Source organism: Castor canadensis, chromosome X (genome assembly GCF_047511655.1).
Source record: "Castor canadensis chromosome X, mCasCan1.hap1v2, whole genome shotgun sequence".
NCBI classification, from domain to species: Eukaryota; Metazoa; Chordata; class Mammalia; order Rodentia; family Castoridae; genus Castor; species Castor canadensis.
This window is the reverse complement of record NC_133405.1, coordinates 82,856,852-82,883,817: the sequence shown is the minus strand read 5'-3', so window position 1 is coordinate 82,883,817 and position 26,966 is coordinate 82,856,852. Positions and strand designations below refer to the sequence as shown.

The 26,966-nt window shown below is 46.7% G+C and overlaps 2 protein-coding genes across 8 annotated transcripts in view; one reads left to right on the top strand and one right to left on the bottom strand.

Moving 5' to 3' along the window:
* Eda (ectodysplasin A) overlaps positions 1–14,482 on the top strand; it is a 367,747-nt gene extending 353,265 nt beyond the window's left edge. The window contains exons 4-8 of one of the 7 annotated variants that reach the window (XM_074062327.1): positions 3,397–3,576; positions 5,233–5,267; positions 6,174–6,225; positions 8,790–8,905; positions 10,660–14,482. In XM_074062327.1, coding sequence (XP_073918428.1) covers positions 3,397–3,576; positions 5,233–5,267; positions 6,174–6,225; positions 8,790–8,905; positions 10,660–10,911 — 635 coding nt within the window. In that variant the 3' untranslated portion in view covers positions 10,912–14,482. Of the gene's footprint in view, positions 1–3,396; positions 3,577–5,232; positions 5,268–6,173; positions 6,226–8,780; positions 8,912–9,421; positions 10,637–10,659 lie in introns of those variants that run through there. The other 6 variants (XM_074062326.1, XM_074062328.1, XM_074062324.1 and 3 more) reach the window with 6 other exon arrangements.
* Positions 14,433–24,429, bottom strand: Awat2 (acyl-CoA wax alcohol acyltransferase 2). Its single transcript, XM_020152353.2, is given in 9 exon segments — positions 14,433–15,632; positions 15,800–15,931; positions 15,934–15,998; positions 16,629–16,803; positions 17,044–17,085; positions 17,088–17,243; positions 17,487–17,561; positions 17,842–17,952; positions 24,262–24,429. Coding segments are annotated over 9 exon segments (999 nt in total). The 5' UTR covers positions 24,350–24,429; the 3' UTR covers positions 14,433–15,477.
* Positions 24,430–26,966: the final 2,537 nt, after the last annotated feature.

The window sequence follows — 26,966 nt, the reverse complement described above, 5'->3', positions numbered from 1 at the left end:
ACCTAGGAGGAAGATAATGTAAAACTAATGATTTTTTTTTATTAAAATGCTTTAAGTTAAATGACTCTGTCTGTTAAGATCTATGGATCTTTCTAGAGTAGATTATCAACCCCAAACTAGGCCAAAAAAACTGGCTTCAGGTATATCTTGCCACTCCTCTGAGCACTAAAGTACTCTGACACAGTGAGATACCCTAGTTTACATGTAAAACTTGTGCTCCTGTTGTAAAACACTGAGGAATGGCTGGCCTCCTGAGGACCTGAGTTGAGCAAGGTAGGATAACAGTCATAGAGCTGGAATCAGTGAGGACCCCTTTCTCTGTGGAGCCTGGGCATTCACCCCCAAGATACTCTATCTTTTAAGAAAGTAAATTTGATTTTCAAGCATTTAGTTCTTAACTCTTGTCACATCCCTTTAATATAGAAATTATAACTCAGATCATTGCCCAGCACTGCTACCTTGTGTATGTAACATTATCGGGAAGAGAATGCATATAAGCCTTAAGCATTTACTTTGGCTAAAAGTGATTTAGAAACCATTGAATATGGATTTCCTTGGACACAGTGAATAGGCACATGCCTGAAGAGGTAAATTGAAATTTTCACCCTTTAGTAGAATTTTCCTACTGCTAAAACTCTCTCTCTCTCTCTCTCTCTCTCTCTCTCTCTCTCTCTCTCTCTCTCTATTTATCTATCTCTATCTCTCCTTTTCCCTTTCCCTCTCCCTCTCCCTCCCTTCCCCCACCCCCTCCCTCCCCACTTCTCCCTCTTTCCTTCTCTCTTCCCATTAACCCCCTCTCTCTTTCACTCACTTTGGATTACTCTTTCAACATTTGGGACTTAGCTGAAAGGTAATGGAAATGCCCCTTTGATAAAGTTTAGCTTTGAAAGGAATATGTATATTCTTTCATCTAAGACTATACAAGGCAACTTTCTAAATACAAATGTCTCTGGGCTTTTATATTATGAAGTATTATGTTAAAGTTAGGAAATCTGGAGAAGGAATTCAGTCCTCTTAGTCCAGAGGTCATTTTGTACATGCTTTTTCTGGACCTAACTTTCTGTAAGTATGCAAGTATGAAAAGCACACTTGCCTGATTACAAAGAGGGCCAGATGCAGAACTGGATTGCAGCAGGAGCTTTTGCTCAAATGCCTTCTAACATTTTCATAAGTGAACATTCTCTGTTTATACCGCAACTATTATTCTCTTGGACTGGAGGAGTTACTGGCTGTAATTCTTCCAAAATTACATTAAGTAATTGCAGGGGACTCACATTCTTGAAGCTGAAGTTTGTGCTACCCACAGAACACCCTTTAGCTGGAAAATCTCCATTAAGCCTGGAAATGCTGGGACCCAGGATGGCCTAATACACACCATCCTCTGTCTATTGCACCCAGATAACAAAGAGGGAGAAGCAAACTTTACAACCAAGCTAGGGAAGTTTCCTGACTACTGATGGAACCTCAGTCTCCAGAGGAAACAGAAATCATCAAGGCCAAGCTCCTCATTTCACAGATGGAGCAACTAAGGCTCAAGGAGAGGAAGGGATTTGCCCAAAGCACATCTATGGCAGAGCTGGGGCTTACATCCTTATCTTCTGAGTACAGATTCCATGTTCTTTCCACTATACTAGCTAGAATTGAAACTTGGGCACTGAATAAGCCTGATTTGGAAGCTGCCCAAATGTGAAGGGGGATAGTTTAACATCTTAAAATTGGCTAGATCTAGACACTGGGCAGATTCAATCTTTTGCTGCTATGTACAGGGAAAACTCCTAAAGCTCATACTTCTAGATCTTTAAGGCTACAAAGGCTAGGGGAAAATGCTCTCTGGAGGCTCCTTTCTTTCCTCCCTGGGTAAAAGGCCCCATAATGATCCACTGTTCCATTCCAGATGCAGATAGGGTTAGACATGGACAGTTGGCCTCTTGAGTGACCTTGCCATGGATAGTTGGTTTCTTGGACATGAAGCATTATTCTTAAGGGAGGACCTGATAAATCAGGATTCTCCAGAATAAGAGAATCCAGAATAAGAAGAGCATGGAGGTAGAGTCAATAAGAAGGTTTTAAAGTGAGACTAGAGAGAATTGTATCTAAACTAAGAAACTACCTCAGGTAAGGACATTGTAGTAACATCTGATAAAAGTTGAGACACAGTGATGAAGGGAAGAAGAAGACACCAACCGATAACTACCTACAGTCCTTGAGTAGATCTGCCCAGTGCAGAGCAAGTTAACAGGAAGAGCTGAGAGCTTGGACTCAGGACCACAGTTATGACTCACTTAATGTGACTATCCTGATGGAATGTTGGAAGAATTGGAATAAGAAACAAGAGGGCTGAGATTGTTTTGGAAGGGAGAGGAGTTGGTGACCATGGTAAATAATATATTCAAGAATAGGGCCTTTAAGAAAAGATTCTGGGAAGATGGATTACTTAGCCTAAAAAAATGGGATTTTTGAGTATACGAGGGTTTTTATGTATATGGTGGTAACTATTCTTCCCTGTCTACACAAAGAATAGAATAAAAGTTCAAACTGCCACAAGAGGGATTTCAGTTAAATATACCAAAGAACTTCCTAACAGTGAGCAGTGAGGGGTGATAAACACTGGAACATGTAACCAAGGGAATTTGCAGAATTTTCTTTCCCAGAAATCTTTAAAAGCAGAGTTTAGACAGGTCAGCTGAGAAACAAAGATTGCTGCCTCCTCCTTAGGTCTCTCCATCTGCCTCCCCTTCTTCCCTGTTGTTTCTCAATATCCTCAATCTCTCCACCTCTCTCTCTTCCCCCTCTCTCTGGACGCACTCTGAATCTCCAAAACTCCTTCCCATTCTTCATTCTCAGCTAGCACTCCCCACACCCCTACATCCATCCCCAGAACATCATAACTCCTGTAGGAATCTTCCTGGAGCTGATGGGGTTCCTGAAGCCAGGCTATCCAGCTCCCTTTTGCTATCCACATCAAGTCCACCAAACTGGGCAGTTAACATGAAAGCCCAGCAATAGCTCAATTCTAAAAAGAACCACAAAGTGACCCATAGGTCTGACTGCTTGATAGTTCTCATTCTTTGGACTCAGCTGAAATGTAACCTCTTTTTTTGAAGTATTCCCTGACCTCTTCAGCATTTGGTCCCTACCACTAATGTAGCACTTCTACTGTCCTGTGACTGTGACTATTTCCCCACTAGACTGAGCTCCTTGAGGACCACTGATTTCTATATCCTCAAATCTAGCTGCAGGTATGTGTGATAAAGGTGTCCAGCTCTTTAGCATGAACTCCAAGAGAGTTGATTTTGAATATCATCAAAACTCTCTAGAAATCCTGACAACACACTCCTGACAGTACATTCTTAGCAGTAAAGAACTATAAATGTAACATTGAATCCTGTTTTTCAGGAAAGAAGGCAGGGCCGCCTGGACCCAATGGTCCCCCAGGACCTCCAGGACCTCCAGGACCCCAGGGACCCCCAGGAATTCCAGGGATTCCTGGAATTCCAGGAACAACTGTTATGGGACCACCTGGTCCTCCTGGTCCTCCCGGTCCTCAAGGACCCCCTGGCCTCCAGGGGCCTTCTGGTGAGTTCCCTGTCTCTCTAGCCACCCTAGGAAGTTTATAATTACTTTTAGAGAGCAGGAGTGAATAATCCTGAGAGCAGTTTCAAACAGTGATGAACAGGATTGGTGTATAATAAGAAATGCAGGCCTGGGTGCTGGTGGCTCACGCCTATAATCCTAGCTACTTGGGAGGCTGAATTGGGAGGATCGTAGTTTGAGACCAGCCTGGGCAAATAGTTCATGAGACCCCCATCTCCAAAATAACCAGAGCAAAATGGATTAGAGGTATGGTTCAAGTGATAAAACACCTGCTTTGCAAGCATGAAGTCCTGAGTTTAAACCCCAGTCCCACCAAAAAAAAAGAAGAAATGCAGGTCTCCTGGCTGAGTGTAGAGCTAGGAACACACTGGTAGGGTCTGGCCTACTCCAACTCTTGCTTGTATCACCTGTGAAGGACAGGACAGGACACCTGTTATTGCCCCATGTCAACCCTTCCATCACGATCTATCCCTAACTCTAAGCCTCCCTATAGTATGAGCCAGAAGCAGAGACAAGAAGCCCTGACTATTCACTGAAGTTCCTATGGAGGATAGATTTTTGTCTTCTCTGGTTTCCAGCTTCTAGCACCACATGCTGATGGTTGCATGGAAATAGGTCATGAGGAGGAATGTTGGGGACTGGACAAAATGACAAGCCCTAGGATAATTTCATCACATGAGCTCTGAGCTTCCTTTCTCATAGATGTTGTCAAGTAGTTAATAATTTATGAGTCACTCAGGCTGTGAATGTGGCAAACCCAGGCAACAAGGCCATCCTATCCTGGAACCAAGTGCTTCTTGCACTATATCCTTACCACACCACACTGCCTTTGCATCTTTCTCCTGGAGCCCAGAAGGGCATCCAAAAGGTATGGCTGCAGATCCAAACCTGCATAATTGGGGTTGACAGGAATCAGAGTGTCTGGGCTTATGTCAGTAGTTATTTCTTTCTTCTGCTCCTCACTCATGTCTTCGGGTTTTAAAGAAATGAACTCTTTACAACTGATTTCACTAGGTCCAAGAATTCGGCAGCAGGACTCAGATTCTTCCACTTGTAATTCGAACAGGGCTCAACAGTATTGCCATGGCCACAAGAGACAGAGATAGGTTTTTTTTAAAATCCAATCATTCCACAAATATTAATTGAGCAATTTCTATGTACAAGGAGATATATTGCTAAGTGGTCCCTGTTCTCATAGAGTTTATGTCCTAGAGGCAAAGAGAGACAATTAAAGAAACAAGATCTTTACAAATTGCAATGGGCTCTATGAAGACAATTAATAGAAAGGGAGCAAAAGGCTAGAGAAACAAGTGCCATTGTCTTAGGGGCACATAGTAACAGGAATGCTCTCTCACTGCTCTCTGTGGATGCAAAGTGGAGCTTGCCTTAAGCCAGCTTCCCGGATGGGTGCTGGTCCTACCAAAGATGAAGGTGAGGGACTGGAACTGAAGGAAGAAATGTCCTCTCACATCCAAGGGCCCAGTGTTGCACTCTGTCTCCCTCCAACTCTAAACCCTGGAGAAGAAAACTCAGACAGGGCTGGCCTCAGGGAGCAAGGTTCAGTGCCACTGGCTGCTGAGGTGAGGAGAAAGGGAAAGAAAGAAACATGCCCTTTAATTGTCCTGTCCTATTTTGCAGGTGCTGCTGATAAAACTGGAACTAGAGAAAACCAGGTTGGCTGGGGATTGCTTTCTTCCTGGGGAGGAGGGAAGGCTACAGGCTTAGAGCCACCCTGAAGTCAGCTCCCTATGAAATTTCCTGAGGCTTTATTTTGTAAGGATCCCCTGGAGGTTCTGAGGTTTTCACTCCCAACACTCTCCCTTTCCTCAGGATCTGCCTTTAGTTAAGGGAACCCAGTCTTGCCAGGATATTTGTCCTCATTCCATAGGAGATAGAGGGTCGCCACAGCCAGGCTCAGTAGTCAGCAGAAATGAGCAGCCAGTGGGCCTTTTCACCTGAGCCTCCAACTCCCCAGACACACCTGGTAGGCACTCAGACTGCCTGAGATCTGGAGCTGAGAAGTTTATGAGTATGTCCTTGAAAAACATCCAAGTAACTCCAGGCTAAGGCCAGTCTGGGCTTCTGCCTTAATGGCCTGAAGGCTCCTCCCTAGTCTTTGAGCTTACTAATCTGTCTCTATTGGCAGGTTCTGCTGCCTGGCCTTGCCTTGTTTCCTTGTAGCCACCCTCACTACAGCTGTTTGGCCACAGTGCTAAATCTACACAGCTGCACAGTGTGTGATGGCTTTGTGGGGCAATTTTATTTCCATCAACTCATTTGATATTCAAACATCCCTGTGAGAGAGGTCAGACAGAGATTCTTATAATTCCCATTTTATAGTTGGGGAAATGAGGCTCAGAGGCATTACATTTGGCTGAGGTCAAATAGTGAGAAAGTGGCAGAGCTACAAAATCATGTTATCCTCCGGTAGAAATATATTCACTAACATCCCAAGACCGAGGACCAGGATCAGAATTGGGATACAAATGGAGACTAGAAACCAAGGGTAGAAACGTGGGAAGAGAGCGGTGGCTGAGCAAGCAGCCATTACAGTGATTTTCTTTTTCTCATCCTCCCAGCCAGCTGTGGTGCATCTACAGGGCCAAGGGTCAGCAATTCAAGTCAAGAATGGTAAGAATCAAATTAAGTTTCCTCCCGTCCCTCATTCCAAGCCTCCAAATAATCACCACCCAACCTAGTCCCTTCCTAGCCCCTGAGGTAACCTGCATAGAGGGGGCCCTTTATTACTCCACCATGCCCTCTACTGGCTGTCCTGAGTAACTGCTTGCACCAAGACCAGTTGCTTACATCCAAATTGCATTTGGAATCTACTGATGAGGTAGCTAATGGGGACTTGAGACATTATCTACCTAGGTATTCTTGAAGGGGAGGGAGGCGATATCAGGGTCACCATGGAGATATGTGTAGATTAATAAGCATTTTCACAATACAAATTACAGAAAATAAAACCACATAAAATTAAATTCTGGTGACTACACAGAAAATTGGTAGAGAGGCACTTTTCTCAGGGGTGGAGATGTTATAATCTCCAGTTGGTATAAGATGCTAGTGTCTACCAAAGGTGAGAACATGTCTCATGAGGTTGAGAAATACTGATTTAATGTAATCCTGCATTTAAGAGATGGGGAAACAGAGTCCCAGAGAGATTGGATAATACCATAATAAATCATACTGCTTTATGTTCGTATGGTACTTTAGAGTTTCCAACACACTTTCTTTGCCTTTTACTTCATTTGACCCTCACAACTACCTTATGATGTAGGTAAGAAACTGAAGCTCAGAGAGGTTAATTAACTGGCCCAAGATTTCATAGTTAGGTTTAGGAGCTGAGGATCAAAATTACATCTGTCTCTTTCCACTGTGCTTTGCTACTTCAGTGATGTGTATGTACACTCTAGTGAATGATTAAGTTCATTTTCTTCCCCAAAGAGACATGAACATTCATTAGAGAATAGCACTTTGAAATAATGTCCAGTCCCCAGGGTGCCCAAAGCCTAAAATGCATGAACCCCCAGGAGCCTTGGGAAGCAGAAAGCTAGCCAAGATGCCAGATGTTTACAGAGCTTGGAAGGGAGGGGTGGTGAGCAGAAACAGTAAATGAAGGTTAAGAAACCTGTTACATGGGGATAGTTTGTAAGAGGCCAGTCAGTCCTGAGTTTCCTTAGTTACTGCCCTCTCCGCAACCTGGATACCTGACTTAATAATCTCAGAAATGTAAATAGGAGCAGAATGCGGTAGAAGGAAAAAATCCAAGTGGTCCTTCTGGAGACCAGGTGCTTTGGACCCCAGGGAGGACTGGGACAGACAGGAAATAGATTTGTTTGGGTGCCTAGAGTGGTGGCCTCCATGTTTATTCTGTGCCAAAAGCTCCTGATCTTACTCCCACTGCCATACAGCAAGACTCCTTCCAGTCCCTCTGGGCCAATCTCTAATAATAGTTTATGCTGTCCACCAGAAGAAGAAGTGAGGGGTTCAGAGGTGGGAGAACATCAGGCAGAGCAGTCCATTGAAGGGGTGGAGCCAGGTCATCTCCTAACTCCTGTCTCATCTACTGATCAGCTTGAGGAAAGACAGCCTTCTTTTCCAGAAGGCCTCTTTCTTCACACCTCAGAGGCAGGCTTTCTGAGACTGACAAAGGATGGATGTTAAAAACAATTTTGGACTGGAGGTGTGACTCAAGTAGTAGAGCGCCTGCTTTGCAAGCATGAAGCCCTGAGTTAAAACACAAATTCCACCCCCCCCCCAAAAAAAACCTAATTTTTCTTGGGTGAAGAAGGGGAAAGGCCCAATGAGCTTGGGTCCCTCCTCTCATAATGGAGAAGAACATCAACCTTTCTGCAGGGTGAAAAGGGAAGTTTTTCCCCACCCTTACACGCTGGCCCCTTCTGGGGTAGGAGTTAGAAAGAGATGCTTTGCCATGGATGCCTCAGCTGCCAGGCACCCTCCCCTGTCCTCCTTGCTAGTCTACTGCAACCTGACAGTCTGCCCCTCACTCTCATAAAGATCCTTCTCACATATGGGGCCTGGTACTGGTGGTCTGTAGCTCCAGATACCATAAAGTCTGAGTGATTACTCCTGATCCCTAAAGCTTCCCCAGATAGATAGTTCACTGGGCTGAGTGCTTGGGGCCCCAGGAAGGCTTTTAGGAAAGGAGCGGGTGTGGAGAGCCATAAAAAGGAGTCCCTTAAGGAAAAGGAAAAAAACCCATGAACCTATGAGACTTGAAAGGGATTTAGGAGCTATGGCTGGGAAAGCAAAATTGAATAATAAGAACTAGCCTGCCACTCAGTGTCTGAATTTTGCCTGTGCAGGCCATATAACAACAAAGAACACAGGGCAATGTACACACTCTCCTCTTGCCACCCCAACCCTCACCTCCCAATTCGAGCTAGAAGGTGTTGGTTAACAACCCCCCGCAGATGAAAGAGTCAGGAAAAGAGGGATGAAGACAGATATACAGACCCCTGGGGCCCTGAGGCAGGCCTGGCAGCCACTTTACAAACAGCACACCTTCCTTGCTTTTAAACACTCTTCTTAAAGCTTGGCCTTCCCAGTCTTCCTGGTCACCTGGGATGGGTTTGGGGATTGTGTACTTGGTATTTCTTATTTCTGTTGCCCAGATTATTCTGACATGTACTGAGTGACTGCCCTTCTCTCATACTGAGATCTTTCAGGTGGAGTGCTCAATGACTGGTCTCGCATCACTATGAACCCCAAGGTGTTTAAGCTACATCCCCGCAGTGGGGAGCTGGAGGTACTGGTGGACGGCACCTACTTCATCTATAGTCAGGTAGAAGTGAGTACGGTCTTAGGCCTAACTCTTCTTATATCCAGAATGCAGATCGGATGCAGGCCACGTAGGGGCACTGTGAAGCCAGCCAAGATCATCCCATGGGGGAGGGGGCTCCCTTGCACTGAGAGGGAGTTGAAAGGTGGAAAAATAAAAGGGGCCTGTTTCGGGTTTTTTCCCCTAGCCAAATATTGAAAAAGTGTGAAAAGAGGCCCCTCTTACACCCTGCTGTGCGACTCCCTCCTGAAAGGCCCCAGGCCCTGTTTCCCCTCTAGATTGTTTGGTTCCACAGTTAAACTTGAACTTGGTCTCAGCATAGTTTTTGAAAGTCAGTTCCAGAGCTGAGAACCTTTCCCCACAACACTGCCAGCTTGGGTATTATAATGAATAGTGCTCCTGTGGACTTTCTCTCCACCTCAAAAAGATTTCTGACTTTCTTTCCTTCCTCTTTCTCCCATTTGTCTCTGTCTTTCTGTTTCTGTTATTCTTGCCTCCTTCCTGCTATCATTCTCCCAGGCCTTTCTCCCTCTGCTTTTGTCCTTTTCCTGCCCTGGGCCCACTCCCCACAGGCCTGCCAGTGCCCCATCCATTTCCATCCCCCATTGTTTGCCTCCACTGGGAGATCTCTTTAGATCTAGAGGTAGATGAGCCCCGAGGTTGAGGCTTCTGGGGGCGGGGTGGCAGCAAGCAGACAGATGGACAGAAGAACTATGGAGCGAACAGATGGGTCTCACAGGAGAGTGGCCAGAGAAGGTGGGTTAACAAGCATTTGCTAAACACAGCAAGCATCCTGGCATAGCTTGGTCCTGACCCTAGAAATCATATGGCACCTGAATACACAGCTCCCACCAAAAGAGCCTGTGGAGAATGTCACCTTTCATAAAGTGATTTAGAGCATCAGGTGAAAGGTCCTAACCCCTAATGGGGCATGTGTATGACCCAATGTCTTATGGACTGAGCTCCACTTAGGGGTAATGGAGAATCAAAGCTTGGGATGGGATGTGATGACTAAGGTTAATGACAGATGAAAAAAATTAATCTTCTGGACCTAGGAGAGAATTGGGAGCAGCCCATGCAGGCTGGGAAAATTCCCATGACATCAAGCCATTGAGCATAGTTTTGTACTTCCTCCTTGCCACAGAATAAAGTTAGGGGCCTGGGGTTTGCTCTTCCAAATCCATTATCTCATTTGTGGTGGCTAGTTCTCCATCTCTCTGGATCTGTTTCCTCAATTGTCAAAGGAGAGGGCCGAGGTGCACTGTCAGGGAAAGGAGTTAGGCATGGGGAGGGCAAGCTGAGGGGACTTCTGTGAATGTGCTGGGGATATGGCAAGTCATTACTGTGGACTCCCTGGGGATCAGTGACTTCTCAGTTTAGTCATAAATAGTCCTTAGGGCTGGAAATTGGAAGTTAGCTTATGTCTGGGGCATTGATTGAGCATCTAAGGTGTGCAAAGCACTGTGCTTCATGCCAGGCCTGGGATGGGGGGCTGGTGAAGGGACAAATAAGGCACAGATCTGGCTCTCAGAGAGTTTGTGAAAGGCCTACTCTTGTAAGACAGGTAGGGGAAGGACATCACATGAGCCTATCACACTGACATTCCCGTTGGCCAACTAGCACACCTTCAGGTGACACTGCCCCCTGCATAAGGTATACTGGCAGCTCATCTGAGAAGGTTCTGTCTGCTCACCAGGGGAGGGCCCTACCCTCTCTTTCCTCTCTTCCCCAATCCCTTCTCGTTGCCTCTCACCCAGGTATACTACATCAACTTCACTGATTTTGCCAGCTACGAGGTGGTGGTGGACGAGAAGCCCTTCCTGCAGTGCACCCGCAGCATTGAGACAGGCAAGACCAACTACAACACTTGCTATACTGCGGGTGTCTGCCTCCTCAAGGCGCGGCAGAAGATCGCCGTGAAGATGGTGCATGCTGACATCTCTATCAATATGAGCAAGCACACCACCTTCTTTGGGGCCATTAGGCTGGGCGAAGCCCCTGCATCCTAGATTCCCCTATTTTCCCCTGCCCATGTCCCTGCTCCAGGTTTAGGAGCCGGGACTCCCAGAACTTCTAAGTGCTGCTGTGGAGTAAGGTATATTGGCATTGCAGCCACAGAGAGAAATGCCCCAGTGCTATTTATTCCCCAGTGACTCTAGAATGACAAGGCCTGCTTAACTTTCCAGAATGACCCTGAGTTAACAGAACAGTTGATGGAGCCCTGGGGTTTATACGAAGCAGAACCTTCTTAGGCTCCATGTTAACAGGCTTACAGCATGACTCTTCAACCTGGAGGAACCTCTTGTCAGATTTATTGTTGCACTAAATTGAGGATCCAGGGCAGCAGGCCAGAGAAAGCAAAGGTGCACTCCAGACTCTGGGGTGGGGGAACCATCTGACCCAAAGGGGGCTGCTGCTCCTCTCTTGGCTCGGGGTGAGGGTGAGGGTGGCAATAGGTTGCAGCCTAAGGAAAGGACCAGAGAAGGACAACACAGGGTACTATGGCAAAGACTGGGGAGCAAGGGAGAAATCTGCCAATCAGGCATCCTTGACAGTGGAAGCATTCTTGCTGCTCTGCACTGTGACCTGCAAGAGGTCAAAGAGCTCTTTCCACTCAGGCAGAGAACCACATGGTAGCAGTATGCTGGGCTCTAGAGACGGGAACTTTTCTCTGCCTTGGAATCATTGCAGGAATGGCCGCAACCATTATGCCTATGGGAAAAACCTGAATCCATACTGGGGGCCACATATCTCTCACTTTGTTTACAGCTGTGCTCCATGCTCAGAAAACTGTCTGGGGTCCCCTCCCAATTGCTGCCTTCTCCAGCCTGACTACAATTCCTGTCTTCTTTCTCCATGGAGGCTACCTCTTTGTGAGACAGGTGCCTGACCTGGGACCTGTGCTCGTGTGAGTCTGGGGTATTCTTTAGCTTACCTAGATACAGAGAGATTTTTTTCCATTTATTAAGATTTATTAAGCACCACAAGTAGTATTCATCTAATTCTAATTGAATTGTATCTTGGAGCAAGGGGTTGGAATGCATGATCTTAAAAAATCCCTCTGAGTTCAAATATTTGACTCTCAACAGGCAGCTGCCACAATAGCCTTCCAAAGTCCCAAAGCCTAGACTTCCCTGGGCATCATCAAAGGAGAGCTTTTCTACCTGGCCTAGAAAGGGCAAGAGGTGGGAACAGGACAGGAGAGTTTTGTTCAAGATTGCTTCAACCCAAGTGATCATTAGGTCAGGCCTTAGGACAGCAGCTGATGGCCTATTGACCCAGTCTGTCTTTGGAAAGCCACGACAGAGCATAGTCACCAGCCACCATAGAGGCCCATACCATTTCCCTAAAGCCAGGCTCAGGAGAAGCCAGTGTCTAATCATTGGGCAGGGATCTGTCCTCTAGCTCAGGTCCAAAGGCACCTTCTCCCCAATCCCAAGCTTCCTGCCAGGTCATATGCTGTTTCTAATTGCCTGGGCCACGCCTGGCTCTAGGTTGCTAGGTACAGCCCAAAGCTGAGAGGGTCAGCCTTGTACAATCTACTCTCTTGTTCCTGACATGTTTCCTTTTGAGGAGATAGGGAATGAGTTCCCTTGTACAGCAAGAACAACAGGTATTTATTTCTCAGCTGTGCCTTCCCTTTGTTAAACAGCCACACTGTTGGACTCTTCAAGGGTCAGGGCAAGAGGTGGTGAGCCAGGCCTCCATTGTCTGATTCTGATGACAGCCTTTCAACCCAAAGTAAGGCAAAGTTTATGCATGTGCCTGGCTCCTATGAAGGGCCTTAAACAGTCTGCAGTTGTAGCAGAAACTGGCAAAACCTCTCCTTAATGTTTGGATGGTACTTCCTTTTTATTTAAGGAGATAATAAATGCCATTGTTTAGGTGAGGTTCAAAAAGGTGACGTGCTTTTACTAAAGGCTTACCCAGTTTAAGTCACAGACCTGGGGCTTTATCCAGGTCAGAGTCCCAAGCTATTTCCTTATACCACAGCACTGTGTGGAATTTGCAATCTATAGAGAATGGATAAAAATGATAATATGGAACCAACATCCTTGAGGGCCACGGAAGAAACCCAGCAGTACCCATTTTCATTGCCTCATGGATAAGTCTTCCTTTCATTATCCTAGACACAACTTCCAGGAACTGGCCTGCTTCCCACAGCTATGAAGAGTGACTCCTTGTCTCTCCACAGAGACTTTGATACTGCCAAGGTCACTTGGGGGTAGAGGGAATGCCTGAGAGGACTGATTCTAAAATCAAATTAGTATGAGGAAGAGAGGAGGAAGAGCTTCCTAATTGTGCCCCTGACATTCTCACTCCCATCCCATCCAGCAAACATGGAGGGAATTAGAGGGAAATAGGCATCCCACTGGGCCCTCATTCATTGTGAACCCTCACAAGGAGCCTAGAGGTGGAAGACTGGGGAAGGAAGCAGTAGGTAGTGGGGAGCCTGTTGTGGCGTAGTCATGGCGAGGTGGTAGAGCAGTTTACTGGCAAGAGAATGTGAACATAGATTTACAGCTTGGAATTACACTGATGTGAGTTTATAAGAGGGCCAAGGTAAGCATAGAGAATGGGACAAGGACATTTGTGCATAGCAGATGACAGAGGTTTGAAGGAGAATTGCAAGGCAGGGGCCTCTGCCAGCTGCTTGGGCTTCAACAGCCAAGATGGCACAAAAGGCAGCTGCTGGATGCTGCTCAGCTACTGGTTTCCTGGAAAATGTAGTATTTGCCTTAGTTCCCCTTTCATCCATCCTGAGCCAATCTCTTTTGTTTAACAGGAAAGGGCTAGGAACCCTGGAGTAAACAAAGACTTTTATCCACGTGTGAGTGCTTGTGTTTTATGTAACTTTTAGTGAATTCAAATAGATTCGGAAAAACTTAGAGCTAAAAAGGCCCTTAGAGGAAATACAGCCCAAGCCAATATTCCACCCTGTGTTACTCATGTGGAAACTGATGTCCAGAGAGGGAAGGTGGCCTGCCCAAATGGTGAGCAAGCTATGACCTCCAGACTCAACAGAGGAAAGGGGTAAAGCAGTCCTTCTCCCACGGGGTCCCCTTCTTTCATCCACCCACAGACTTAAGCTGGAAGTGCTGGGCTCCCTTCAGGAACCTGGCCAGGCAGTAAGAGTAGCTGTGGTCTTCATCAGAACTCTGCTTCCTTCCAAGGCATTCACTCAGTTCCTGCCTCTGGACTGGAAGGCTCTAGACTGGCCCAGATACAAGCAGTCCTTAGGCCACCCTAGTGCTGCCTTAGATCCCATCCTTACCTAGGGGCTCCCCTAGCACCAAGAAGGAACCCAATTTGTTCTTTTAATCCATTTCAGGGCTCTCTCCAGGAGGGGTGGGGGTGTGACATTCATTTCTTTATTCAAAGACCTTCCAGCTGGGTGGGGGGGGCTTTGTTGTAAGGATGGCCTGGAGCAGACCCATTGCTGCTTTTGGGGGTCAGCATCCAGTGTGAGATACTGTGTATATAAACTATATATAATGTATATAAATTGGGATGTAAGTTTGTGTAAATTAATGGTTTATTCTTTGCAAATAAAGTGCTTTTTCTCCCCCATTCTAGAAATTGCCTTGAACACTTCTTTGCAAATGATGCCACACATGAGTTAGGGGAAGAACCAAGACACCTATTTTGGAATGAGTAACAGAAGGAAGACAGACTGAGTTTCCTGTCAGAACATCCCACAAAGTCTCTTTGCCCCAGACCACCTCACATGACTCTCAAAAGGCAGAATTATAGGAAAGTACAAGCAAGTTTCTGGGGTGGGGCAAGAGAGAGTCAACCTCTGAGCCTGACCATTGGAAAGTGGGCATGGGTTAAGGGGCTGTCAGTTACTTAAACTTTCAACACAAGATCCTACACTTTCTTTTAAAAGTTGAGATGCCATGAACTTTGGGGCATTGTTTGCTCAGGGACTAGGTTAAATGACTGTAGGACAATAATTTTGCCTAGCTCTGAGTTTACTAAGTTCACTCACATCCAATAGCACTGGATCCACCCAACAGCCATTGAGGTAAGGTAAGCAGGGGGGAAATATTAGTCCCATTTTACAGCTGAGGAAACAGGCTTAGAGGTGACTAATCAGCCCCAAAGTCACATGGGTTAGAGGTCAGCCCACTGACTCTCCTGTCACCCAGTCCTCCAAGAGTATTGATGCCAGGAGATGGCACTGTTTGTAAGCTAGAGAACTGGCGTGCATGGGGATGTTGGACTCTCCAGACTAGTTGGGGCCTGTGCAGTATCAGAAGATGAGTTCTTTGTTCTATACATTGTTTCCCTCAATGCTGGTGCCCTCATGAGAAAGTCTTCAGTGCACCTCTGTCCTAGGGTCTTCTTTGCCTCTTGGGACTATGTCCACATAGCCCCAAGGAAAAAGAAACAAGCTAAAAGGAGAAAGAAGATTGAAGTAGAAAGACAAGTGTGACAAACAATAAAATGGACATCCCCTCCTCCAGATGAGGACTGGTCAAATCAGGAGCAGGAGCCCCAGAGGTGATTTTTGTCGTGTTTTTACCAATCCACACCTTCCAGCTAGGCCATGAGGCTGCTGGGGATGTCTGTCAAACTATCACCAGCTCCTTGGTCTCTGAGATGCCAAACTTGGTCTTGTGCTGATCAAACAGCTTGCGTAGGGCATCAATATACAGCGCATGGTATTTAGCCACCATCTCCTGGCTTGGGTTCTCAATCTTCGGCAGTGGTAGAGGCTCCCTGACTGCCAGGGGAGACAGAGAAGGAAAAGGGAAAAACATGAGAATAGCTCACTCCTCAGCACAGGCCCCAGGCCTCAAGCCCAGCTGCTCCCCACCTTCACCCCCAGCCCACCACTCAACCTAGCAAGCCTCCCTGCCTCTGAGGCTGCCAGAAGAAGGGCCCACTCACCAATGGTGGTTACAGGTCTAGAATGGGGCAGAAGGCCCCAGGAGTTCTTGGTGAAGCCACGCCCATAGAAAGCACAAGGGTAGATGTGTACTACACGCTGGAACAACTTCTGGAAGCAATTGACCAAGCCCCCGGAGTGAAAATATGTTGGTTGTAGAGATCCGTCTCCCCAAAGACATAGGCAGGGATTAGAGCCACCCTGCAGAGGGAAAGAATGTCCTTTAATGCCCAGACATGTGACCACCAGTGATCCCTGGATCTTCCCACAGGCTCTGCAGCCCCAGTTCAGCTATATGGAGGTCCAGACTGAGTGTGGGCACCCTATGGCCTAGGCCAGGCTACCTGTGGGGACACTAAGGAAGCAAGCCCAGCCACTCCTGGGAATGACTAGGTCTGAATCACTGTAGAGCCCAGGGGCCCATCTCATTTGACTTCTTTCCCTTTACCCGACACGCTAAGCTTGACTCCCTCTGAGCGGTGTGTAGCCAGTGCCCTTTAAAGAGTGACTAGCCCAGATGAGAGGCCAGCATGAGATAGCGCAGACTGAGGGCTGGCCCACTACCTTTTCTTCACAAGCAGAAATACCTCTAGGACCTGACTCCAACTTACTCGACCCCAGAGGTGGCTTTCTCCTGTCTCTTTTTCCTTTTCTTTATTTGTAATTGACAAATAAAATCTGTATATGTTTATGATAGTTTTAGTTAACAACAATGGGTTGTGTACTTCTTGTTCCATCCTTAGATACCACTTCCTCAAAACCCCCTCCTCCTTCCATGCTGGGCTTTTGGATCTCCCTGCCACCCCACCTCTGGACCAGAGCCGGCCTTACCCATGGTGAAGGGCCATGCGTACAAAGCCACACCGGTTCTTCAAAACCAGGGTAGAAGAGCCTGGCAGGCTGTATCTGCACTCAGCCAGGCCACCAACCACCACAATGAGCATATTGCCTGTGCCCTTATGGGTAAGCAGAAAGTCCATGGAGGATTGGCTCACAGAGCAGGCCCCTGGTGGGCAGAAGAAACCAAGAGGTCATTGGCCACTTCCCAGTCCCTCTAGCCTTCCTCCCTCCCTCTCTCTCTCTCCCTCTTCAAAGGAGGGGAAGAGCAAGGAACCTCCTTTCCAGCTGGTGAGCCTAGGGTAGCTATTCAGGACCAGACTGGGTCATAGAGTTGGCCTTGCTCTCACCCACCCACCCCCTCCCTTGAAAACCATTTTTTGGTTTTATGCTCTAGGAGCCAATTCACCTGTAGACATTACATAGTCTCTGAGAAAAGGTAACCAGAAAAGGCTCCTAGTGTGAGCATATAAGGAGTCATGCCAGGAAAGATCTTGGAGGAGCCTGAGGCATCAGTCGCAAAGTGGCCAAAGCATGCATGGGACATGAGCCCATGAGGGTGGCAGGCAAGGATGTAGTTGTGGTTAGGGGAAATATCACAAGTCTTTAAAAGTTGTAGAGGGAAAGTGCAGTCAGGAGAGCTGTTACCAAGCAAGTGGATTCCTCTTTTGGTCAGAGACCTGGGAAGGGAAAGGGCTGCAAGCTCTGGCCATGCAGATTGAGTTGTACACAACTCCAAGGGACATCACTCTTACAGACCCCGATATGCAGGGTTTCCTCCACCCTCACCCTGCCCCAACTGCTTGCATCAGAATTGAGGCTAGCTGGGGTCCACCTGGAGCTCAGGGTTACTTACCTTGATTGGGAAGTAATTGCAGTAGTGTTTCCATAGGCACCACCGCCTGACAAAGGTGAACCGGCGACCACCTGAAAGCAGAGACAATGTAGCCAAGTTCTCTTCTGGACTCTTTTGGGCCTGCCACACTGTGCTCTCACCCCCTGATTTTTCCTAGCCTCTTAAGTGACAACCAGGGTGGACAGGTCAGGGCATCCCTTAGCCCTCTCCTCCTTAGCAGGAACTTTCCCTCTACTTCTCTGGCACAAAGAGGGACAGGCTGAAAGGCTGCCTGGGATTTGGCTAGAACCTCTTAAGATTAGAAGGAGAAAAGAGGGAAGACCATGTGGCATGTGGCAACACAGCCCTTACCTCGCTCAGGGGTCTTCCAGTCAAAAGCCAGCCAGGTGAGAATGAGCACAGTCAAAGGCCAGTATGGTGTGAACACCACCAGGTAGAGGTTGACAAAGATCACAGTGAGTGCTGGAGGGAGCCCAACCCAGAGTTAACGAATTGTGAACAGTCCCTCGCACGTACCCTCCTTCCCAATTTCTGTCCTCCCCAACTTCCCATGCACTCCCACCCAGACCCACTCAATGCTCTCACTTACTTACCCTAGCACGTGCTCACGTCCCCAGTTCCCCTTCTCTCTGTCCTTAAGAACCTGACTCAGATCTAGAAAACAAGGGGTCTTCCTCCCCAACTGTGCCTCACACAACAACCCCCAGGACCTGCCCCAGCACTGCTCCAGGCTCTGTCCACAGTGTGTTCATCGGCAGGGAGCCACTATGGCCACCAGAAATTGTGAGTCCTGGAACAATTTTCCTCCATCTCACAGTTTTCCCCTCCACATCTTCACTGGGAAGCATCAGTGGAGGAGATGCCAGGGAAAGTGAAGAAACACCTTTATCCAGGTTGGGAGCACACAAGACGGCAAACGAGAAACAGGAAAATATGAACCAGACTAGAAGAAGATACTGGGCTGCATTCAGCTCCAATAACATACGAATGCTGTAGGTTAGGGTACTAGGAAAGAGTTACTGGCATGAATCATAGGCAGCCACATTCACTTGGAATTATTACCGCACTTAGTTTTTAAAGCAGCTTTGAGTAAGATTGTGTAGGAAAGTGGATCAAAATAGAGGTCGGAGTAGACAGAAAACACTTTTAATTGGACATAACAGATTGAGCACAAGTTTTTGTCTTGACTTCTTGCTGGAGCCCCATAAAAATTATTATTAAAAAATTTTTAAGGCTGGAAGCATGGCTCAAGTGGTAGAGCACCAGCCTAACAAGTGCAAGGCCCCGAGTTCAACCCCAGTACCGCCAAAAAATGTTTTAAAAAATATAGACCCACAAGGGGAAAGAAAATTAGGTGCCAATGGTGGATGAGAAGTATTAGCAAAACATTTGCATGCTCTAAGTAGGTGGTGGAGGAGGTAACTGACTTAGAACAAAGAAAGTTGAAATCTAGTCACCTGCAAGGGGGATGCCTACAAGAAGCAAGCCTGCTTCCCTGAAGTATGTAGGAAAGATGTAGAATTTGGAGGGACCAGATGTCACAAAAGGCAGGAATGAGGAATGGGCTCAAAAATCAGGATTGGTTTAATTTCTGCTAAGTAATTAGCTATAAGCTCAGGTCCCCCTCTCTTCTGCTGCACAACTGGACGGTGGGAGGATTATTCTCTGCTAACTGAACCAAAGAGATTCTAGATTCAAATACAGACAATTCCCAACTTACAGTGGTTTGACTTGTATGTTTCAGCTCTGTGATGGTGCAAAGACGATTTGGATACAATATTAACTGAACTTTAGACTTAGAATTTTGATCTTTTCCTGGGCTAATAATATGTGGTACAATCTTTTCTCATGCTGGGCAATTTCAGTGAACCACAACTCACAGTTACACGATCATGAGATAAACAACCAATACCCTACAGTGTACTGTGTTGCTAATTATGATGTTCAGAAGGTTAGATGTATTAAATGCATTTTTGATTCATGATATTTTCAACTTCTGATGGGTTTATGTGGACATGACCCCATGGTAATTCAAGAAGCACCTGTGCTTGTCTGAGACACAGCTAAGATTTTCTATATGCAGCCAAATTATTAGTCAAGTATAAGAGTAGAATACAATTTCAGACATACATAGCCTCGGATACTTTGTCTTCCATGTCACTTTCTCAGAAAACTACTAAAGGATGTCCTTCACCAAAATGAGTATATAAGCCAAGAAAGAGAAAGGAAAAAGATCCAGAAGAAAAAGAGATCCAATTAAGAAGGAAAGTGAGCGGGACCAAGGCTGGGAAGAAGTGAACAATGCCCTTAGGACATAAAGTTTAAGGAGACACTCAATCTTATGGATGTGCATACCCCTGACAGTCAGCACCTTCTCAAATTTTGCACCCAAGTTGCCTCAGGGACCCTGAAAGTAACAGCTATACACAAGGGCAGATTGTAACAGAAAGACACTGGACTTCAGCAGTGCTGCACATATTGAAAGATTAAATCTGTTGAAAGTTTGGTGATGAGTTAGCGGTAACTAATACATGTCTAATAGATAACAAATTTTAAATGAATCAATTATTGATTCCAGGGAAAACAAGAAGTCACACAAGAAAGGAAATGTAATGTGGGCACACTAAATCACCCAATGTGAATAATATTTCTTAGTCGTACAGTCAGGCATTTAACCAAAACCTATAACAATTTTGGGAGGCTGGGAGATGAAGTTCTAGCAATATTGTATAGTGCCAGATTCTCATCTTCTACATTAGGAAGTCAATATACAGCATCTAAAATTGTTACATTAAAAAATTAAAATTGTTACATCAGAAAATAGTTAGAAATTCCAAATAGTAAAATTTAGAAATATTGAAGTAAATACCAGAAAAAAAGCTGACAAAATTGAAAATGACTGCCTCTGATGGACAGAAGTAAGGATAGAGCAAAGGCTAGCAGTTGTAGGCTCTTGAGATGAGCCATATAAAACTATTGACTTCTTTGCAAGTTAAAGAGACATATGGATCTAGGCTAGAGGACGCCTTCCAGTTTCCCTTAAACTTTGTTCAAACCCAGGCAGTGTTGGAGATGTCTTGTGAATGGCCAAATGAGAAGCACCCTACCATGTGATGAATCTTGGATCTGCCATGAGTGCGATCAGAGACATTGCTGAACCTTAGTTCCTCATCAGCAAAATGTGAATTCAAATTCCAGGATCTACCCTATCCTCACAGATTTATTGTGAGCATCTTCTCTCAAGGCCTTTAGGGTCCAAACAGATACCACGCCATTCCTCGAGAGAAAAGCTGGGAGAATACCAAGGGCCATTTAGCCCACCCTCCCCATATAATCTGGTAAGGTAGGTGGCACATCTCCTGCCACCAGAGCCTGTAGCTGTCCTGCCTGCCCCACATTACCTCTCAGAATACCCCAGAGCCAAGCTAATTGAGAGTCCCCTGGGGCAGCTTCCCTCCTGCGCCCACCCCTTTCCAGCCACCCACCTCCTGCTCTCTTCTCTGCTCCACCCGCCTCTCTGCCAGTTCACACTGGAACCTAAACCCTCAGCCTGGCTTGCTCCCTTCCTCTCCATGGCATCTTCTAATCATCATCTAAATTCCACTCTGATTTCTTGATTCCTCTTCTGTCCTCATCGCCGTCACTACTAGACTAGTGCAAATCACCTCCACCCAGTATCATCACTCCCGCTCCTATGTTCCTGTAATCGAGTTGCTGTGCTGTCTCAGGTACACAAATCCGATGCCATCACTCTTTGCCAGACCCCATCCTGGCTCCGCATTGCCCTCAGGAACAAGGCCAAACTCCTTTCCATGGTTTTCACAATCTTCTCCCCTGCCCTCTCTCATTCATTCATTCATTCATTCAATAAACTTGTATCAAGTACCAAGTCTGTGCCTCTCACTCCCATCCCACTTAACGACTGGCAGCCCCTTGAATGTGCTGGATGCTCCCATTCATCCTGGCCTTTTCATGGGTGGCCCACTCTCTGCCCCCAGTGATATCCCTTCTTCATCCATTTCCTATGTGCCCTTTGAGCATCAACTTAAACTCAATAGAAAAATGGACAAAAGTCATGAATAGGCAGTTAACAGAAAAAGAAATACCAATTGCTGATGAACGTATGAAAAGTTGCTCAATCTCGCTCAGAAAAAGATGAAAATAAGACTACGATTCATTGTTCATTGGAAGTAGTAAGGACCACGTAAGAGTTCTCTGCATGCTTCCTTCCCATGCTGTAGTGGCTTCTGAAGCCACATTTTGCAGTGTCACATTTTGCAGTTTGGGTTCCATCAGCCCAAACAGTAGTGTTCACAGTGAGCAGAGAGTCCACCCACCTGTTTGGGCTTTAGCATGAACAGGAATTAAACATTTTGCTGGTGGAGTGACTCAGTGGTAAAAGTGCCTGCCTGGCAAGTGTAAGGTCCTGAGTTCAACCCCCCAGTGCTGTCGAAAAAAATTCAAGAAATAAACATTTTATGACTTAAGCCACTGAGATTTCGGGGTTACTTTGTTATTCTGGTAAATCTACACTATCCTAGTTACTACACCATAAGTACACCCATTTTACAAATGGGGAAAATAAGACATAGAGAGCATAAATAACTCGCTAATGATCGCACAGATAATAAGTCGTAGAGCTGAAATTTGAACACAGGTAGTCTGGCACCAAAACTGTGTTTTCAACACCCATATTATATGTATGCTTCTTGTCTATATGTACATGTGTGCCTATGTGTGTGCATGTATGTGCTATATACATATATAATCTCCATCATTTCTGGCTACATGCACACCAAAAAAATCCCCACTAAGAGTGGTTACCTGTGAGGAGTGAGACAGGTGCTAGCTTAAATGCTCCAGACCCCTTGGGTTCTGGCCCAAGATGGCCTTCAAATAGTAGTCATTCTTCATCCCCAATGCCGTGTCAGTTCTTAGGCCTTGGGGACTCTGCTTTATTAACCAGTTTGGGTTCTGATACATATATACATGGAAACGTCACAAGGAAACTCACTGCATAGCTATCTTGAACAAACAAAACCACCTTTTTTTAAAAATGGAGAACAAGAAGGTAAAACGGTCCTGTCTGGGGGGTTGGTACCAGTTGGCGGGGGGAAATATAAGGAAAGGGTGCAGGAGGGTGAAAGTGGTGGAAATGCTAATGTACTCATGTATGAAAATGGAAAAGTGAGCCCTGCTGGAACTATTCCAGGAATGAGGGGATAGGAGAGAAAGGAGAATGAGGGAGGGGTGAATTCAACTATGATAGTTTGTATGCACTTTTGTAAATGTCACAATGTACCCCCAGTTCAACAATAATATGATAATAAAAACTTTAAAAAGAGAGGACTCATAGACAGGACTTAGACCCAGGTGAGCTCAACTCCCAGCCCAGCTCCTCCGCTTCCTGGTCATGTGATCTTAGATCATTTCTACTACAGGAACTCTAGCTTCCTCATCTGTACAGTGGACAGTGTTAGCCACATCTGCTGCTTAGCACAGTGCCTGGTATAAAAAGGGGCAATAAAGGTTACTCGAGTGCTAGCTATCACATGAATTGTCATGCACAGTAATAGTAATCGCTCCTACCTCATAAGATTGTCATAGGCTAAAAATGAAATAAACATGTGAAAACACCTGCTGAAAGTCAGTACCTAGCACACACGAGTTCCCTTCTCTTGCCTCTTCCAGCTCTGACCACCATGATTCCTAGATTAAAAACACTGTTCTAGTCGGGCGCTGGTGGCTCACGCCTGCAATCCTAGCTACTCAGGAGGCAGAGACCAGGAGGATCACGGATCAAAACCAGCCTGGGCAAATAGTTCTATGAGATCCTACCTCGAAAATACCCATCGCACACCGACAAAAAGGCTGGTGGCATGACTCAAGGTGTAGGCCCTGAGTTCAAATCCCAGTACCACAAAAAAAAACACTGCTCTTTTCAGTATTGGGAGCCCAGGTACCCACCCAAAGCAGGCCTCTAAGCCCCCTATTCCCAGGCCTCTAACTGGTGGTAAGTTGAGTAATGAATGTCCACCCTTCCTATTCATTGGCATGCCCCTGTGCCACCCCCAAGTTCCCAGGTCCTAACTACATTCTTCATTTGCAGATACCTTACAAGATCATTTAATTCATGCCAGTACTCAAGTGAACCACCGACAGGCAAGAGTGTTTCCAGGACCCCTCCCACAGGGATGGCTTGTGTCAGAATCTAAAACACAATGGAGCAGTCCAGTGGTCACAGTGTAAGTAAGGCTCTCAAAGTGTTTGGGGTACAAAGTGTTGGAACACTGAAAACCTGGATGGCTGAATGGTTGAATTCCTCTGGCCGACGGGTTTCTAAAGCCTCCTCCACCACCAGGTCAACTGTGTCACTCTGTGCTCTGCTTGAGTCCCTGAAGTTGGAGTCAAGCCCTTGTCCTCAGCTGGCCTCAGTGGACCTGCTTCCCATCATCCTCTAACATACCTGCCACGCCTCAAAGCACACTCAGAACAGCTCCCCACACACACCTGCAGCAAGACACTTGCGTGCACACGCCCAAGTTCACACCACTGCATAGACACATACCTGTATGCACACACACATGCCCACGAGCTCACTCGCAAATCGCACAAATACCACGCCCAAGTGGGTGAAGCCCCAGGTCAAGGTGACCTACTGTCCTGCTTTGCCTGAGACAACCCCAATGCAAGCACTGAACATCCCACAAACCCAAGATCCTTCAACCCCAGGGGATAGGATGGTCATTCTAGGATAGCCAGAACACTCACTGATCAGGAAGACACTGAGAGCCCACTGGAAAATAGCAAAGACCTCCAGGGCGGCCTTAATCTCCTTCTTGGAGGGCAAGGACATCATGTCCAGGATCCCAGAGGCTCCAGATAAGTGCTGCCCGGTTGCCTGCCCCTGAGTGCTCAGTAGCTCATGATGCTCCCTCTGTCCAGGCTCTTTTCTCCTGCCACTGCCCTGTCTCCGCCCCCAACACACCTCTCCTCCTCGAAGGGCCACACACCACCTCTGCTTGTCCAAGTCCTTCCAGCTGCCTACCCACCTGCACTCTTACCCACTTGAGCTTGCCTTGGCTGTGATTGTGACATGCCCTTGCGCACCTGGATAGAAAAGTGTGCATGAAGGCCTGGAGTGAACCTCTCTGCTTCTGAGGCCCAACTGTGTGTGGTGTGTCAGTGAAAGGGTCACTTGAGGACCCACCGTGGCCCCACCCAACCCTGGACGCCTTTCCCCTCAGCTGGAATGGTGGATCTGTGAAGGGGCTCACAGGAAGTGAGGCAGAGGAGAGTAGCAGGGCCAATCTCCAAGTCTGGACCTCGGGACACAGAGTCTGGCCTTAATCCTATGGGCACTGAGGAGGTGAGGTCAGCTTCTGAGCAGGGAGGGTGACTTGTGCCAGATGCAAAATGAGGCCAACTTTCAGGCACATAGCCGCCACGGTCCAGGTGCTCCTGTGATTGACACATGGCTTACCCTTTTCCTCCCCATCACCTACTTACAGGGTCAGTTCCACCTCCACACAGATTAGTGGCTCATGATCTAAGTCCCCAAAATGGCTCATGGGGACCTTTGCCAAACAGAAAGACCTGCTGGTCCAGGTGTTTCCCCATTAGAGTACTTTATTGCTTGAGATAGGATCCAGATCCCTGTTAGAGAAACTTATTTTGCGACAAGGTCTCACTATGTATCCAGGCTAGCCTTAAACTTGCCGTCCTCCTGCCTCAGCCTCCCTACTGCTGGGATTATAGGAGTGTACCACCATGTGCCTAGCTTGTTAGGAAAACTTTCTGAGGTAACAAAACTCCATTTTCCTTGACACTGAGCACAGAAAAAGGGGCAGAAAAGGTTCAGTCATTAAAAAAAGAGTAATATACATGCAGTGAATTTGATCAACGTACATTGCATGCATATTGTAAATATCACAATGAAACCCCTTTGTACAGTTAATTTATGCTGATAAAAAAATTAAATTACAAAAAGGCTCAGGCAGGTAGGGAAGAGTCTAGGGACTAGCCTAGGGACTTGGTGTACAGGTGCAGGTGATGGCCAAGATTCTGATTTGGCCCCTAGTGGACAGGGGTGTTGGTTTCTGAAGTATACTATCGACCCTGGATTTCCAGAGGCTTGCTCCAGTGGCAGGTGAGCAGTGAGGGGGTGCAGTGGGCTCTGGACTTGACAGGAGGCCCTGTTGAAACAGCATCAGCCCTCTTCTGATCTGGTTGTAACTGAGAGTCCACGAAGGATTGAGTTTGATAAAGGGGTTGGAGCTGGGGGCAGGGCAGAGGAAGATGAACATTCTCTCCTTCCTCCCACCCCCTGCAAGTCCCTGTGGGAGCCTGGCAGGGAAAAAATCCGCACTTTTCCTGCCAAGGAGATGGAGAAGCTGCCTCAGCCCAGCTGGGGGTGGGCTGTGGGCCAAGCGCCCACGGCACAGGGTCCCAGGAGCAGTGCCAAGGCAGCAAGTGGAGACTTGCTGAGAGGAATAGCTGTTTCTGGGTACTGAGTGGCCACTCTCTCACCCCACAGAGCCACCTGAGGGGGCCTCATTCGTGTCAAGCTTGGCCCTAAGGAACTGTGTGGTTCCCACCTCTCTATGCAGTTGACCCCTACCTCCCCACCTCCCATTCCGGTAGAGGGACTCTCAGGGTGACTCTGGGTCTTCCTGCTCTCGTAGCCCGTCCCCTAACACAGGCCACACGATAAACACCAGCATTTGTTATAAAAATGCCTGCATGGATGGAGGCCTGGCCTGGATGGCACTGGGCAAATCTCCGAGTTTGGTTTCCTTGCTTGTAAAGAGGAGATGATAATGAGTTATAACAGATGGCCAGTCACTTTGTGACCTGTAAAATGATGTCCACCTGTAGATCGCTGCTGTCACAATCATTAAGAGAGGAGTGGGAAGGGTAGTGTGGAATACTGAATAAAAGCCAAAGTTCAACTGAACCTGCCCTGGGTTCTTCTTCTTTCTTGGAGAAAAAGTGTCAAAGATTCAAGAGTCAATAACAGTGTGAGCTTTGGAATACTCTAGAATCTCTGTGTTCCCAGAATTGGAAGGGCTTTCAGAGTTTTCTAATTCCAAGCCACCCAGTGGATAGCTTTCTGACCGAGGCTCACCCCCGCTGGTTCTACCCTAAGCCCTGAAAGACAAAAATAAAACCAACCCTTCCCTCACACAGCAGTTTTTACTGCATCTAGGTGGGGTTACCAGATAAGTACAGGAGGCCAGTTAAATTTGAATTTCAGATAAACAAGGAATAATGTTTTTATGTAAGTATGTCCTGTGCAGTATTTGGGACATATGTAAACATTACTGCGTTACTAAAACAGTATTTGCTATTCATGTGAAATTCTTATTTAACAGAGTTCTGTTAATATGAATTTAAATATGTTATTTGCTAAATTTGGGATCCTATGACCCAGAATCACATGGTCAAAGCAATTGGCACACTGGGAGTCACAGTGT